Raw genomic sequence first — 17000 nt, 5'->3', positions numbered from 1 at the left:
GATGAGTTTTGATACCTATGGGGTAAAGATAGAATGCTGAAAATCACCATGTAACAGTTTTTCTTAATAGTGACTTGAAATGCACGTATGCTAAAATTCTTAATTGACTAACATAATTAGTTTGAAAGTATTTCCTTTTAAAAAAATTGTATCAATATAAAGCACAATATGTTTTTAAAAAAACTATTCCAATTTTGATTAACATTAATCACATCATTGTGTTCTGCAAGAAGAAATAATAATAATTTAAAAGTGCCATCAAAAGCCCTGTTTTATAATGAGCCCAAAGGCACTGTGTTCCCGCTTGGTTTCATAGAGACGTTTGTGTGAAACACTGATTAGCTTCTGATCTGAGAGGAAAGCAAAATAATTATGTAACATGCGTATATTAAATATTAAATTTGTGTTATTTCAAAGTTAATGAAGGAATTCTAAAAGAAATGCTACTTTTTAATGTAATTTGTTATGTATTGATAATTCTTCATTATTTTTCAATTCCGGCTCTTGATAAGAGGCAATTAAAAAAAAACATCTCAAAGCATTCAAAAGAGCAAAAAGCATGTGCCAGTGGGTGAAGTTTCTTGCATTTGGGCAGCATAGTGTAAGGAAAGGTGTTCCTAGGGTGGTTGCTGCAAGGCACAGGCGCTGGCAGAGTTTGGCTCCAGGACATTTCTCCAGGTTAACGCTGGAGCAGGCAATGCTCCGTCTTCCTGCCCTGCAGAGGTGGCCAGGAAGCGCCGAGGGCAGCGTGGTGCCACCTTACGCTGTTGCTTCCCAGCAACCACAGCCTTGAACTTGAGGTGAGCTGCGAGGGAGCAACCAGACGTTGCCCTTCCTCTCTGCCAGGGTCCGGCAGCTCCGTAACCGGCAGCGTGTCCTGGCAAGATGGGCAGGCTCCTCCTTTCAAAGCAGAGGAAATGTATGTCCTGAAAGACTTCAGGAATGTCTTTCTTTTGTGTGAGAGGTGTCCGAGAGTAGTAGACTATACGTTCTCCGGGAAGGTTTTGTTAAACAGAAATAGTAGCTTTCATCTAATTTAAGACAGTCATTGGCATGGCTTGGCTGTTCTGCAGAGTTTTATTTCCTTAGTGAGATATTTGGAGGAACGATTCAGGAGAGATGTTCAATGGCTCCTTGAGCTTTCTGCTGCATCCCTTCCCTTCCTACGTCCAGCAGGGCCAGAAACGTGGACTGATGGAGTTGGGGCTTGCAAGGATCCCTCATGCTGGTGGCCGGAGATATGGACCCACCTCTGCAATGGCCTGATGGTGCAGGATGGAGGGGCTTGGGCTGCTCTCCTGTGAAGCAGGTCTAGTTGGGCCAGGCCACAGGTCTCCCTCTTTTTGGTTAATCACAAAATAGGGTCAGGCAAGAATTGCTATTTGCCACTGCTCTTCAACAAGGGAAGAAAAGTGTCTCCCCCAAAGCAACAGCAGCAGCAAAACTTTTGAAAGCATTTTGAAAATGGACAAATGAACGCGTATGTGTGCCAGAGGTTTTACCATTTTTTTGGGGAAGAAAACTGTAGTTTTCCTTGTCAGGGCACCAGTGTTTTGGCTGCAGTGAGCAGGGTGCCCCAGACACGAAGCCTGGAGCCTCGGCAGACGCCCCTGATGCACAACCTCAAAATTTCAAACAATTCCCTCATTCTGATCAGAGTTTTCTATTTCAGAGGTGACTTTTCAGATCAATGTGTTCTGAGTGTAGTCAACTGTCTTTCAGTCCATGAATTAAATGCTACAGATCTGATGCTCATTAACAATTTTGGAGAGAAAACTGTCTTTACCAAGGATTAGAAACCTTTGTCTCCTGTTATGTTAAGGATGCCAGTAAAACAAAACCAAAAAGTTGTTTACATTTCTTGAAGGGTTTATTCCACAATTAATTGCAAGATGGATAGTATTGGGGAATTTACAATACAGAGAAATTTTTGTGTTGAATGCTAAGGATTGTGAAGTTTAGAGTTCTCCCCATTTTTATTTCTTTAAAGGAAAAAGGGAGAGGGTCACATCAGCTCGAACTACACGCACTGTTTCCACTTCATAAATTTGGGCAGCTGCATTTCTATAAACTTCTAATTGCTTGTTCAGAGCTGTTTGTTTTGCGTATGTACTTAATTAGAACCAGGGCTGCAGTAGCAGCTCCAAAATTCACGCTGCTTTCGGCAGGACTTCTTGGCCAACAGAGGATGCAGCCTTGCAAAATAGGGCAAGGCGAAATGTGAATGGGCGGTGAGTGACTACAAGCAACTTGAGCACGTGGGTCTCCCTAGGGAGAAAAAAATAAATTAAAAAATCTTTTACTTACAGTTAGAGGATGCAGCACTGGGCAAAACTTCCAGAAACATCCCTGGAGCCCTGGATGCCGGGTTCAACATCTCTTTGAAATAGTGACTCCATAAAGTCGATGGTCCAGAAGAGAACTTTTAAGCGTCCCCGTCCTACACCAGAGATGGGGATGAGGGTGTGAATAGAGGAGGAAGAGCAGCAAGGACAGACGCTAGGGACTAGAGTGGGCCTGGGCTCTCCAGAGCAGCATGGGGGTGGGTTCCAGCAAGACCAGGTGTGCGTGTAGATGTCTCAACACCACACTCGTAATGACACTCACCGTGTCTGATAGTGTCTGATACCATGTATGATTATGAGTGGAAAATAACCCTCATGGTCTCTTTATTTCATCCCTCCCTATGGCAAAGATATAGACAGTACTGTATTTTTAATTAAAAACAATTTGGTGAGTATGTAATTTGCTAAACATGTGTGGTATGTTTTCCTGTTATTAGTTCTTTAGGTAGAAAAAAAAGCCAATTGTATTTAGCCCACTTGGTATTCCCTCTCTTACAGACTGAGTGCCTTGCAATATAAAATCGATGCATGTACTACAACAGAATTACTAGAAGAACATCAGAATAACAATTTACATTAACAGCCCAATAAATGCAATTTCTACCTTGCATCACAAGATGGCAGCAAATTTTTAATTCACTTTATATGTTACTAGCCTAAATAAACTTAATCTCTTATTAAAATAATAAATGATTTCCTACATAATGTCAGCAATGTTTAATTAATGATCATATATGCGTGGTAGTTACAGAAACATTAATTTTTTCAAATTATGTATTCAAAAGATTGCAGAAGTGTATTTGTATCTTAAAAGTAATTAGAAAGGCAATTACTTTGAACTTTAAAGAAAAGCAGATCATGATGTAATGGTAACTAAATCCCATTAGAGGTATTTTGCATTAAAATAATACCCGTTGTTTATGTATTTTGAATTGTTGAAAGGGAGATGCTGCATAGTGATTTGTTGAAATTGAGAGAGAGGATCTTAATCTTCATGAGATTTTTTTTCTCTATAGGCAGTTCCTGTTTATGTTTGAAATGTTTAAAAGGGTGAACTTTTTCAGCTCATGTAACAGATCTTTTCTCCTGTGCTGCTCAGTATCAGAAGTTAAAACTGTTTAATCTACGTTAGCTGCTTTGTTCCAAGTTTTGATTCACGTGGCTTGTTTTGTCCCTGGTTTAAATTGGGATTATTTGTATGTCTTATAGAAGATGATTATAATGCAGTTGTTTGTCCCAAAGCATTAAAGATACTTTGTCTGTTGTTTTCCTTTGTAGTTTCACAACCACAGGCTGTACATAGCCAACTTGAGAAGCCATCAAGTACTGCAATTCTTTGCAATAACTGCGGAAACCCATGCAAAGGAGAAGTTTTGAGAGTTCAGAACAAATATTTCCACATTAAGTGCTTTGTTTGCAAAGGTAAGTGTTCGTGACAGCCATTACTATATATAGCACATTGTCACTGAATGTGTGGCCTAATGGTCCTGGGGACTTCATAACCATTTTACAATGCAGGCCATGCCTGAAGGGATTTACTGTAGACCACATGATTGCATACTGTAAGATAGCAAACATCCTAAATCTTAATAATGGAATAAGTTTTGAATGGATATAAACTTGTGTAGCTTACTGCAGAGTTGGGCCCTAAAGAAGAGCAGGTTGGAAGAACTGGTTCTGAAAAATGGCAAAGAGTTAGCAGTAATTCAGTATTTACATGATCATATATGTCCCAGGGAGACCACGGCCAAATTTGTGCAGGCTGCCTTGGGTCAGACTGCAAGACTCACACCCCAGCGTGAGGCTTTGTAAGGAGACTTCTCAGTTTGCTCCAACTTGGAGTCTGGAAGTGATCTAACATTGACGTTGCAAATGAGAGAAGGACAAGAGTCCTCCAAACCAACAAGAGATTAACTGACATGACAATGTATCTGCACCCATTTGTAGATCCTTGGTTATCTGAATGATTACCTAGAACTTTCAAAACTCTATTTTGAGTGTACAAATGAGTAAGAAGTTAATTATTTTTGGATAACCTGCATCATTACACAGTTTGATGAACTTTTAGTGCAAATGGCATTTCTTGACTGCTTGTAGCACAAATAAGAATGTGTTTCTGGTGCCGACTGTGTTAGTGTGACTGTTTCCAAGAACCTGTGAACTCCTCAGGACAGGTGCAATCTAGAGAGACTGAGATAGAAGAAACAGGCAAAAGGTGATTTAAGTTCTTGCCAAGGTAACAGAGCCGGTTCCTGCTACATCAAGGTTTAGCAATTCCCAGTGTCAGTATGTGCATTTCAATAATATATCAGATGTTATTTTAATACTACTTAAAATAGGGGTAAAAGACTCTTGAGGGAGAGATTAGGTTACAATTTTTTTCTCTTATTGTTTATAATGTTGTCTTATTGTTAATATTATTATTAATACCATGAGGCAAAGCATATCGTATTTGATACCTGCATCAGTCTTCAATGAATTAGAGAGCATTGTGTCCAACTCAATCATGCAAAACAACACAACAAAAAAACATAATATCCTAAATAAGAAAAATATTTTGGTCATCTATTCAAGACCAGAATAGTGTTCAAAATGGAAATCAACCCACATATAGCTTTTCTCAACTCTTTTAAAAGTGTTTTATGGCAAAGTCTACTATCAAATTAATTTTCAAGCTGGACTCGTTAGGAGTGACTAGTTTGTTATTTAGAAATCTTGACTCAGTCACTAGCTTGTGCTCCTTATAATTACCTGGATGAAATCTAGGCCACCTTTTCAGATTGATCTGCTGTGAGAACAAATCGACAGTTTCTATATAGAGTACTAGACATAATTATTATATATCCAGGTATCATTCCATACAACGTCTCCATTTAGAAGTTGGTGGGTCACCCACAGCTGCAGCAAGCTCATTCTGAAATTATTCACTGATCAGGAATCTTGATTTTGCTGATGCTCTTTTTTCCATGGAAAAGAAGATGAATGTACTGTAGAAGCTCTATTATGGATACATATCTAATAGAGATGGGAAGGAATTTGCTTGCGTTCAGGCAAAACTTGGATAAAATGAGAAAGAAACACTGTATTAATACTGTATTAACAAGTAAAAGTTTGATAGTTTCTGTCAGCCATCCATTAAACTCTGGATGGCCACAGGAGACACATAGTTAAACCGCTTCTTAGTGTTAATGCCCTTGGAATATTTATATTCCTCCTTAGTAATCATTTTGTGAAGTTTGCACATGTTTAAGGTTTCTTAAATTTATCCGCATTATTTAAATGCTATAATCCCCTTTATTACTCTTGAGGAGTTTCTACCACTTTGCTGAGATCTTTCTGGTATCTGCGTTGTTTTTTTGTTTTGTTTTGTGTGTGTGTTTTTTTTGTTTGTTTGTTTGTTTGTTTGTTTTAATTGAAGTGCAACTTCCTTTCCAATGTGCACATTTCCATCCCAAATTGCAGAAAATGACCCTTTTTCCCCTGAGGTTTATAGACTGACTGTGGTGAACACTGCAAAATAGAGCCCCCCCCCCAAAAAAAGAGCCCAAGGAGACAGAGTACAAATGAGTATGCCCTGAGAGGCATCCAAAGATATTTAAGGTCTGTTTAATAACTTTATCAGTGACAGATGATATTATACTGGATGAAGTTGCACTTACCTTTCTGAATATGTGCGAAATGTGAAACCATTTATTTGATAGGGTTTGAATTTTGAATTTGAATTTGATAGGGCTTGAGTTTAAAGTATGGGGTTTCAGTGGAGAGGGTTTGGGCATTCAATCGGTTTCTTTCTTCAAGGTAGGAAGGTAGCATAGCATATAGCTGACTGATTATTTCCATGAGGACCCCAAGTTTCAGAAATGGTCAGGATTACAGCAGCAAGCATGTTTTTGCATTTAAACTAAATTATGAAGCCAGGAAGAATCAGGCTAGTATAAAGCTGTTCATTCCCATCCAGTCATTACTATACTCCTCAGATAATTCTAAGACAGAGTTTTATTCCTATTCTTGTCCTTACTCAAGATAGATAGATGTCTCTCCAGGTTAAAAGTTTTCCTGGCAATACTGTGAATGTCTTCTACTTTACTTAATAGCAAAGATTACTAAGAGATAGGGAAGTTAACAAGCATTATAAATAATGTTTATGGTCATATCTATTTATAGTTCGCATGTATTATTCATTGTAAAAGTGCATATCTGATCTGCTAGGAAAAGGCTGTAGGGGATGTGTTACCCAGTCATTCACGTTGGGTCCTCTTCAAATTTTTGTTCAGTCTGTGCTTTAAAATTCCTTCCTTGTTAACCAGCTTTAATAAAAGTGCTGTTGTAGCAGAAGTCAAAGCCTTTGAAATGTTAGGCAAGCACTATATTCATCAGACTTCAAAGGCTTCTTGGTTCCCACGTTTGCAAATTCTCATATTGGTTCATACTGCTATCATGAGAGCACTGATGGAGAAGAGAAAAGGTGATAAAATATTGACAGTTCAGACTATACCAAGTTCAAAGCAAGTGTGTTCTATGCAGCCTGCTGTTCGTACAGTGTGTAGTACCACATTAATACTCATTTGGAGCTCAATTATGGCTGCCAAGTTGAGTGGCCAGCAGAGGCCCGGACTAAAGCTGCCTTGCAGATGGGACAGATGCAGGCACTGCCCTTATGTTGTCCTCAATAGCCTCTTTGTTTGATCCTACATGGACACACAAATTATCTTGTTGAGGAGTATTTCTTTCGCATTTCTTTCCCTGTGATGTTACAGCACTTCTGAAGGAGCCATGATCTCTGTCAGCTGCAGTTTGTAGGAGGTAGCAGGAATGCAAATCCAAGCCCAGTGTTTCTGGGAGGTATGGCTAATTCGGTCACTACAGCTTTGCATATAAACAGAAAACATACCTCACAGCATTTTGCATAGTGACTCAGGCAAGCCAGGTAATGGGCGATCTGTCACATGCTTGCAAATTTGGAGTATTTGTATGCAAAAATCCTGCAGCCTCCACTCTAACTACATGGGAAAATGCATGCCGTCCTGCAGAAATGTGTTTTTGTGTATGTGTGTAAGATTACTCAAATGTCAGAGGGACTGTAACTTGTACCTTTGTCCTTTACTGATTGAGCTTTGATTGTAATCAAGTGAGCTTGCAATCCAAGCCCCAGGTAGAGAAACACAACCGTTGTGCTGCACCAGCTTCGCTATGTGCCTGTCTGTAGCTCACGTCACTTGATCTCTAATGAGAATCTCATGGATTTCTGGCTTACTCTGTATGGAGAACACACAGTTTCCCATGGCAATGCACTTTTCAGTTTCAAGTATGCATTTTTCCCCAGGTATTTTGATCTAGATGTTAGCATAACCTGCTAAAATGTGCCAGCAAATGAATGTTTTTGATTCTTGTTAGCATTAAAGTTCCTTGAGATTTTTAAAGGAGCCTTCAACTGGATGTATTACATTTATATCAACATTGAGGTCCTTTCACATGCTTTTTTTTTTTTTTTTTTTAATTAGAATATGAAGTGGCAATTGTGAGTCCACATACTTAATGGCAGAATATTCAGTGAGAAGATTAAGAACCATCAGGTAACTTGGTAACAGGGAGATTTGTTTATTGGTTCAAGCACATCTGCTGGGGATATAAATACGTGTGTTAAAAGCCACGCTGAGCGATGCGAGGGATTTGCATTCGACCCTCGCTAAGGGGTTTCAGGTTGCAGAAGGGGAGTCATTTACGAGAACCCAACTGGAAGCTCTTTGAGTCCCGATGTTTGGCATAGCAGGAGTGGCTCCTATCACGTGTGATTCCCGGGGCGCTGCGGATGAAATGCCACGGCCCTTGGGCACGGGGCGCTGCCGGCAGCGTGCCCTTCACTGCCCAAGTCCTTCAGGATCCTGCAATCCTACACTGTTAGCTCAGCACAGCAGGAAAAGCTCAGCTCTGGGCACGGTGCTCCCAGACTCTAGTTGCAGCAATGGGGTAGGTTGAGGACTAATCAACTGCTGTCACGTTTTGCGTTTCACTTCACTTATGTCAGGCCTGTGCAAAAGTGATTGAATTCAGTGGCCAGTGGTTCTGCATTGTGGTGAGGATTGTTAATTAAAGTCTTAATTTTTCAAAAACAATTCAGTAAAGGCATTTATGCATTTATTAAGTTTGAAGAATTTTGGTAGTCAATTATTAACTCTCAACATTGATAGCATAATTGTTAGTTTTGCAGTAGCTTTACATATATGCTCTTACTAGTGGCAGCTTTTGCATGGATTTTTTGCAACCCCTCTTGTCTGGATATTATACCAGTTATGATAGCACTTTATCTAAAGATTTTATATATATATATACATATGTATATATATATGGACACATCCATTGAGACTATAGCTAATATATATGTATATTTGTTAAGTAGAAAGGGTTTGAAACTTAGATCTGATATGTGTTGAGTGTTGGATGGAAACATAAATTTGAGACTGTTAAAGTTATTACTGGAGGAGGAAAATCTTGAGCATAAATAATTTCAGCCCACGGTAGGTAGTGTAAACTCAGTGAGGAGCCTGTGGTTCTTCTGAATTGCTCAAGTCTGATGGGGACCTAAAGAGGATTGTTCAACAAAATTTGTCACTGCCACAGTGGTGTTATTGCACCTCCTGCTTTCTGCGACTCATTAGCACGAGACCATCTGCTATAGCTGTGCTTAGTTAGAGCAAGCACTTAATTTGCAAACCTGTAACTGGCACCCAAAGCATCATTATGAAAAAAATAGCAAATATTTAATGATTTTGCTTTATTTTTTTTAAAGGCAAGTTATTTTAATTAGTCTGTCAAATGACAGCAGTGTTCTATCAGAAAGGTCAAAGATGTTGTTATGCTAGGGAACAGTGGTTGAAAGCGCATTATTCTATTTCTTAAATCTCTTTTGCTTTTTTACAAATTAAAAATAAGCTGTTTGATTCCTTAAAACAATAATTCTATATAAAACACACGGGATTTCCAGTTGTCCTGGGAGTTGTTCCAGCAGCCTGGAAGAAGCATGTTCATAGTGCCGTATGTGCTTATCTCTGTCATCCAGAATACTACAGAGAGCTTTTGTGGGGCTGTCTTTAAGCTATTGGGAAGTTCTGCTGTCCAAGAAGGAAATTCGAAATGGGAATGCATTTCTAATGCAAACATTACTAGATGTATAGTCCCATAAAATTTGGAGTTCAGTGGCAGACCATCCAGAGGGCACTCCAAACTCTCCCTTTTGTAATGAGTGCACCCAAATCTTAAAGGCCTCATGAGTCATAAGGTGCTGTATCTTCTGTGATAATCTGAAGATACCTGGATCTCTAAGTGTTGTGTGTGCAGAAGCACAGAATTTATGGGTACTTTACCTAGTCTAGCTTGTGTAGTTGTGCAATACTGCACATGCCTTATACCTGTGTCTATGCTATACCTGTGTGGTGTAGTGTTATAAGATGGATAAAATATATCTCTTAGTTCTCTGTATTTATCCAATTCCAGTGCTTGTTTTTGTGTTTCTCTGGAAGAACATGTTTGTTCCTCCTGGGAAGCCTGGGAGGGACCACCACATCTGGCCAAGGTGTTTCTGTTACTGCATATTCATCCTTTTTTTTTTTTTTTTTTCTTATGGACAGATACAAAATGACACATCCATTGAGACTATAGCTGGTATTTCAGATATGAGAACTGAAACATTTCTAGTGATTGACAGGCCTGAGTATTCTTGGCTTCACAGGCATCTGCCTGGCAAGATGTAGCTGTAGTTAGGCCTGCCTTAGATGGCTTCAAGGTAGTTGCCCACCAGTGTGAAGTTAACAAGTGGAAACTGTAGTTGTTTGCCAGGTGATTTCTGTTGTTTCTCAGAGTTACAATGGACAGGAGAGATACTCCAGAAATATTAATGGGCTTTTGGAGAATGGGCTCCTAAACTGCATTAATAGTATATGAATTTGTGTTTTTTAGCAGCCAGAGGACAAATTTGTCAGGAGCATATACTGCCTTTCATTCCTGGGAGCTTGGTCAGCCACTGAGATGGTTAATCTCAAAGATAGATGGAAATATTAATAATAGACTTAAAACCAGAGCGCTGAGAAGAACTTTTATTTAGCTATTGGCAAAGTTGGGGATTTTGTTCCCTGTTTATTCCTTCACTATGCTGTGAATGGGTCTTTGCTCCTTCTTTTCTTTTCTGAGTCTCTGCTTCTCTCTCTGGTGTTGGATTCATGCCTTGTTGCTCGCGTCAAGCATCAAAGGGAGAGAAAAGAAGCTGACTTCATACACGCAGTTGAGGGTTGATAAGGAAAGTTCTTGCATGTTTGGCAGGCTTAAGGCAAAATGCTGAGCAGACTAGTGCATGTTACTGTTGCAAGTGCAGCATCCAAATTAATTGATTTTCGTTGGCCTCATTATACAGGCAAGGCAAATATGGATGCTTTTTATATTTTTCCAGTGAAAAAATGAAAAACAAATGGAGTGCAATATTAGGGATAGAAAGATGCTTAAAACACTTTTAATTGAAAGTAAAGTTAAATGAAAAGAAACTTTTGCTGCTAGTCATTTTTAGGCAGCAAGACTTAAGTAGGCCTCTATGATGGTATTACCTGTTAAGAATTAGCATTACGTTGACTGTAAAATCACACAGCATCAAATGACAGTTCTCCAGGTGCTGTTACAGATATCAACCTGGGGAAAAAAAAAGAAAACTTTTTTTTCCTAACAAAGTAGAGTAGCCCTCAGGTCTCTATGAGATACTCTGCTGACAACTAACTGAAAAGCATATTCATGCGTGGAGCTACTGAGTTATCAGAGAAGCCACCCGGAGGCTCTTGAGATGCCGTGCGGATACCTAGCTGCCAGCTCAAGTCCCACGCCACTTCCAAGCACCAGGCAGCTCGCTGTCAAAACTGTAACAGGAGTCAACACTGTTCACTGCTTAAAACTGGTTCCTAAGAGCATGAAACGTTGCTTTGGTGTACGGGGTGGTGGCAACACAACCAGCTTAGGTGCATAGTGTTCCTGGTGCTTTGTTATCCTGAGTTCTATGCAACCTTTTTAATGTTTCACTGAAATGAACTTCAGTGATATTTGGAAACCGCATCCAGGTTTTAAATATCCTCCCTCCAGCTACCATTTGGGATTACAGGCGTTGGGTAGGAGTGGGTGTGTGACATAACGCTGGTTTCTGTCCTGCAGGGCTAACAGCTGGTGGTAACTTTCCAGTGTGCTCCCCTCTGCCTTCCTACACATTTCCTTCCCCATTTCCTTCTCATGGGTCATGGGGAATGATCATCCCAGCAGCACTGAGCCTCTACACCGGTCATAGGCAGCGAGGCCAACGTTCTTTAGAAGAGACGGCTCGCAGCTCTGTTCCCAGGGCTTCTCCTCTCAGCTTTTCATTCAGGCTTCTTTTAATATCCAAGCCAGATCATAACTGGACACCTCGTGCTCTCCTCTGGTCAGCTGGGGATCGAGGTCTGTTGGATCGGTTGGTTCAAAGAGCAAAGGAGCGTGTGGGGTCCAGTGCCGGATGCAGCAGCCTGGCAAGGAAGCTGCTCAGACAGGGCTGCGCTGAGCAGCGAGGGAGACCCGGTTGGATGATGGGAATACAGGGAAAACATCGAACGTAGAAAAGTTGTTACTTCCTCTACACTGCGAAGTCATGATAAAGGAGAGGGTATAGCCCTGGAGCCTCAGATCTGCCCAGGAGCCTCAGATCTACTGGATTTCTCTTCACTCATGAGTAAATACAAAGACTTTCAAGGCTACCGCCTCAAATAGTCACATACATGGTTTCTGTTACGGAGATAGGTTGAAGTAAAAGGCAAAAAAAAAAGAACATCCTGCCCTGCTTGGATTTCTGTGCCGAAAAAAAAGTAATGGACATTTTCTTTAGGAGTTTTCTTCTGGCTTACAGTTTGGAGGAAAGTCTAGAAGAACTAATTACCACTGACAAGATTAAGGAGACAAATGTGGCAACAAGATTTAATGTAAATGATTTTAAAACCCATTGGGATACTAAGATGCTTAAAACCTGCATTAACAGGGATATTATTACCCCAGATAAAAAACTTTTTGTGTGATGAATGGCTAAGCCTATTTGAAAAGTTACTATCCCTCTTGTCAAAGAGGAAGTATTTTGCAACATTCTTAATGTTTCTTGCATCAAAAAAAATCATTTAAAAGCAGTAATGAAAAAAAACTTTAATACGGCACATTTAAAATTGCTTTTGCTCAAATCTTAACAAGCTATGATTGGAGTGGCATAAAAGCAGGTGGAATATTCAATATTCAGGAATATTCAGGAATGTTCAAAAAAGCATCTGCTGCCATAAAAATTGCACTAAACCAAATCAGTAGTCAGTACATCAGTTGATTTACCCGGCTCACTGAGAAGAAGAGGTTATCAAATTTTGTATGAGGAATAATTATATTGGGTACTAGTGACAAATCCATTTGTTACAGACCTAATTGGTTCCAAATGTATTTGTGCTATACCCATTTATGTGTCTACTACTACTGTATTACACAGGAATTAGTATTGTCAATGAAAAAAAGAAAGAGCTTATTTTCTTATTTCTTACTCACTTTGACTTGTAATCATAGAATTCAAAGGTTTAAAAAAACATTTGTTACTTTAGAAGAGTTTAATAAAAATGTTTGGATGTTTTTATTACCATAATGTATATTAATTGCAGATTTTATGGAGGATGACAGAAACATCAGCTTAATTAAACAGAAGCATTGAACAGAAGAATTGTATTTTAGAATGTTCATACTTATATTTTATGAACAAGTGAGCTTAAGATATCAAACCTCCAGAAATTAAAAAAAAAAAAATAGCTTTAGTTCCTCCCAAGTTTATCTTATGCTTTAAGCTTTTGTTAGTGGTTTCGTGAGAGTTCACTCATTATTCTATAAAAGATTTTTAAAGATAGTATTTCAACCATATCTCAGACTTCATTCCAAACTTATAGCTGAGTGTGGGTTTTTGTTTGTTGGTTTGATGGGTTTTTTTGGTTGATTTGTTTGTTTTTATACTGGGATATTTTTCCATAAACTCTTTCCTATGATTAGGAACACTGTGATGGTTTCCAAACCGCAAGGAGGTCCCACAAGGGTACTGCTGTTACCACCTGTCTCCCATGCAGCCTCAACACGTTGATGACTTGCAGTGTTCTGTGATAGCCAATGTTTGTGAGTCTTGTTCTCCTGTTGCTCAGAATGACACGTTTTATTGCTTGTGCTTGTGGAAGACCTTTCATCTCGTGTCTTTAAGATGCTCCCTTCTCCACTCTTCAAGATACTCGTCTCTCCTTACACTTCTGAGCATGGGTATCAATGTTGCCTGTGGACTTTAGGCCATTGTAGGCTTCGTTGGCTGCATTCCACATTTTTTTATTTTTTTCTCGTCTAGCAGGAAAATTCTTCTTATTGGGAGTTTCCTTTATTCCTGCTGCACTAGTACCTGCCTTGAGCCAATACTTCCCTCTTCATCCTAAACCACTGGTACCTCTCCCATGGCCATTTTTTCCTCTTTATCCTGTGAATTCTTTTCTTAATTATCATATCTCTTGTTCTAGAACTGTGGCTAGACAAGAGTGTGTCTCACAGAGTTCACCCCCGTTTTAATCTAGAAAGTCAGGTATCTTACAGTAGCTTTTTTTCAGGAATAAAATCCTTGATTCTGTATTGTGGAACAAGTACGATGTTGATTTGTTTTTCACCTTCTCATGGTCCCCTTGTCTCTTGCATGATTATCATTATCATCCCACTGTCGTACATAACACAAGGTGCTACAAGAACCTAGTGCCTCCGTGTGCAGCTCATTTGCAGTGGACCTGTTGGGACTGTCAGGCTGAATCCGTTAGCGTTAATTGGAAAATACAGTAACAGGTATTAGCACAGCTTGTGTAGGAAATAAGCCCTAACCTTAATTCTGCTATCCAAATTAAAGTGTGCGAGAAGCCTAAAGATCCAAACTCAAAATTGGTTCTCGATGGCTTTCCTTGCTTGTGCTGTAGTGAGATTTGCCTCTGCTGACATAAGGAGATATTCTGTAGGGAAGTAATCTCCCCCTACTCACTCCAAACCTGTCAAGTCCATTAACATCTTACTTTATGTTCTGCTCTGCAATGTCAATCTCCTGTTTAAACACAACATGATACATTTTATAACTGCTTTAGCCATCATTAATATCAGCTCAGCAAGCTCCTCGTTCTCCTTAAATCCATAGTTGACTTAGGCTTCTGTCACAGCAATACATGCCTAAAGGAAATATATTGACTAAAAGAAACCCATAACATTTAGGAAGCTATGCTGTAGTTTTGAAGAGCGTGTTTGAAGTGCACATCCCTACTAAAAGTTAAAATCAAGACTTTATTTAATATTGAAAAGGAAAAGAGCTAATGTAAATACCTTAAGCCTATGTGTCGAGAATACATTGCAAGAGAAATCATCTAACTGACATTTTCCATGAAAAGAACATAAAATTGGAATTATTTTGATCTTTGAAGAAGAAAAGTTGATTAATCTCTTGGTTCTTCAGTTCTTTGCCATATTCTGCCATATATTCTGCTTTTTATGGTGTTGCTTTTTATTTTTTTGCGTTTTTTGATTGTGTTTTTTGTTTGTTTTTCCTTCATTTAAGTGGCTAGAGGCATCTCAAAGGAGATGGAAAGGGATTCTATCACAAGGAATTTAGGTGTCCACTCAGGATTTTAAAGGGGGTTTTGAGGCCAGATGTCCTGTGGTCTGTGAGTATTAGGAAGATTGACAGAGAATTCAGGTGATTCTTTCTCTTCGGTTGTGGTTTTGGTGGGATCCTAGACTTTATAAGGGTTTTGATGCTATATGTGTCATTTTGTGCTTTGCTGGTCTCGTTTCTCATGAGATGACTGATTTTGGAATTACAAATGGGCTTAGGTGTGAGTAGAGAGGCTTTACTTCTAAAAACCCAGGCACCTGTGGTCTTTCAGGTACTGAAGCAGAAGTCCCGATCTTGAACTTCAGACATCTGAGTAGCTTTGTGATTTTTGGTCCAAGGCACTAAACAACAATTCAGTGTTTTTGTAGGTTTAATAGAATTTTTATAAGCAACCGTACTGCTTTTCTTCTGCATCCAACAGCAGGGAGAGGAGTGTCCACCTGTCATGTTTGTCCATTTAATTCACATTTCAGCCTTGCTTGACTGTAAGCGCTGTTTGCTACTGGAGATACTTCCTCCTACACAAGGCCAGGAGTAGAAGGACGTAGCAACAAGCACGATGATGTGACTTAGTGTAAATAATAGTCATTATAGCAAAATCCCCATTTTGAATTTCACTCCTCCTTATAAATCCAATCAAGTCTGTTTCCAAAGAGGATAATCAGTTTCTCTATCTACTTTTGTACAGTTTCGCTCAGACTGTTGGCCTTTTTTCCCATTTTATAATCCTAAAATACCATCCTAGCCCCATCCCTGGTGCACTGGAGAAAATACATCTCACAAGCTCCTTGTTAATCTTCTTTTACCCTTCCCTATAGATGTAACCTTAAAAATATAAGGTGACAGCTAGGATTGAAAACTCTACTTTTGCCAGGAGCAGATGGTTCTGGAGATCCTTCTGATTTGTGGTTGGTGTGTGATGCTTATCAAGTAAACATAGGATCTGTTTAAAAAAAAACAACTTGAAAGCTGTCACGGAAGTTTACAGTGGTTCCCATGCGCATCGGAGCGACTGTTTAGATAGAGCAGTATTTTTAACCGCAGTCATGCCCAGGAGAAATATCAGGCAATCTTAGAGAAGTCTTAGAAGACATTTCTTTATAACATTACTGCTTTAGGTTATGAAGGTTTGTATCTTTTATACATTTCCTTTAACCTATTAAATATAAATGAGTAATGTATATTCTAGCACTGCACTGGATTTCTAAGGACAAACAGCCTCCGCACTGAGGTTATATTTTTATATGGAATGAATTCAGATTGTTACTGTATGTAGTGCATCACTGTTATATTTTACTGTACAAGCAATGTTTTTCAGAGAGGCAACTGTTCTGTGATCATAAGCCCTTAAGTTGAAGTGCTTAAATATTAACGCTAAGAACTGTACTGGTTGCAGTTGAAAAAAAGCATTATTATAGAGATAGTTTCCTTTTTTTTTTTTTTCAGCCTTCTGAGTCTGCCTTTTCTCTTCCTGCAGCTTGTGGATGTGACCTGGCTCAAGGAGGATTTTTTGTGAGACAGGGAGACTACATCTGTACTTTGGACTATCAGAGACTCTATGGCACACGGTGCTTCAGTTGTGATCAGTTCATTGAGGGAGAAGTGGTCTCAGCACTTGGCAAAACCTATCACCCAGACTGTTTTGTGTGTGCTGTTTGCAGGTAGGTTTTTTACATGGAGTTGTATTTCATTTTTAAAAAATAGATTTTGAAAGAAAAGTCCAATGCCAAATCTTCAAACTCATAGCACATAGATGTAAAAGATAGGTCTATATTCCTTAAGAACCAGCAACAATTTTAGAATTCTGAGTACATCAATTACTCCATTTTTTTTTCCCCCTCTGCCTTATGGTATCGTATGCTTTAGTTGTTAAGGTGCTTGATAAATTGTCATTGCCTTCACTGTCAGAGAGGTTTATCCCAATCACAAATGTTGTCTTATTCTTCTGTTTTATGTTTTGT

General features: G+C 39.1%; 1 protein-coding gene across 8 annotated transcripts in view; it reads left to right on the top strand.

Annotated features, from left to right (window-relative positions):
* The window catches only part of ABLIM2 (actin binding LIM protein family member 2), a 125136-nt gene that overhangs the window by 30895 nt on the left and 77241 nt on the right, over nt 1-17000 (top strand). For all 8 annotated transcript variants that reach the window (XM_088540012.1, XM_088540014.1, XM_088540011.1 and 5 more), the window contains exons 2-3: nt 3624-3767; nt 16517-16700. In XM_088540012.1, coding sequence (XP_088396138.1) covers nt 3624-3767; nt 16517-16700 — 328 coding nt within the window. The remainder of the gene's footprint in view (nt 1-3623; nt 3768-16516; nt 16701-17000) is intronic.

Source organism: Tinamus guttatus, unplaced genomic scaffold (genome assembly GCF_059628265.1).
Source record: "Tinamus guttatus ecotype Peru unplaced genomic scaffold, ASM5962826v1 Tinamus_guttatus_pri_ptg000052l, whole genome shotgun sequence".
Lineage (NCBI taxonomy): Eukaryota > Metazoa > Chordata > Aves > Tinamiformes > Tinamidae > Tinamus > Tinamus guttatus.
The sequence above is the reverse complement of the archived record's forward strand: the minus strand, read 5'-3'. Positions and strand labels throughout refer to the sequence as shown.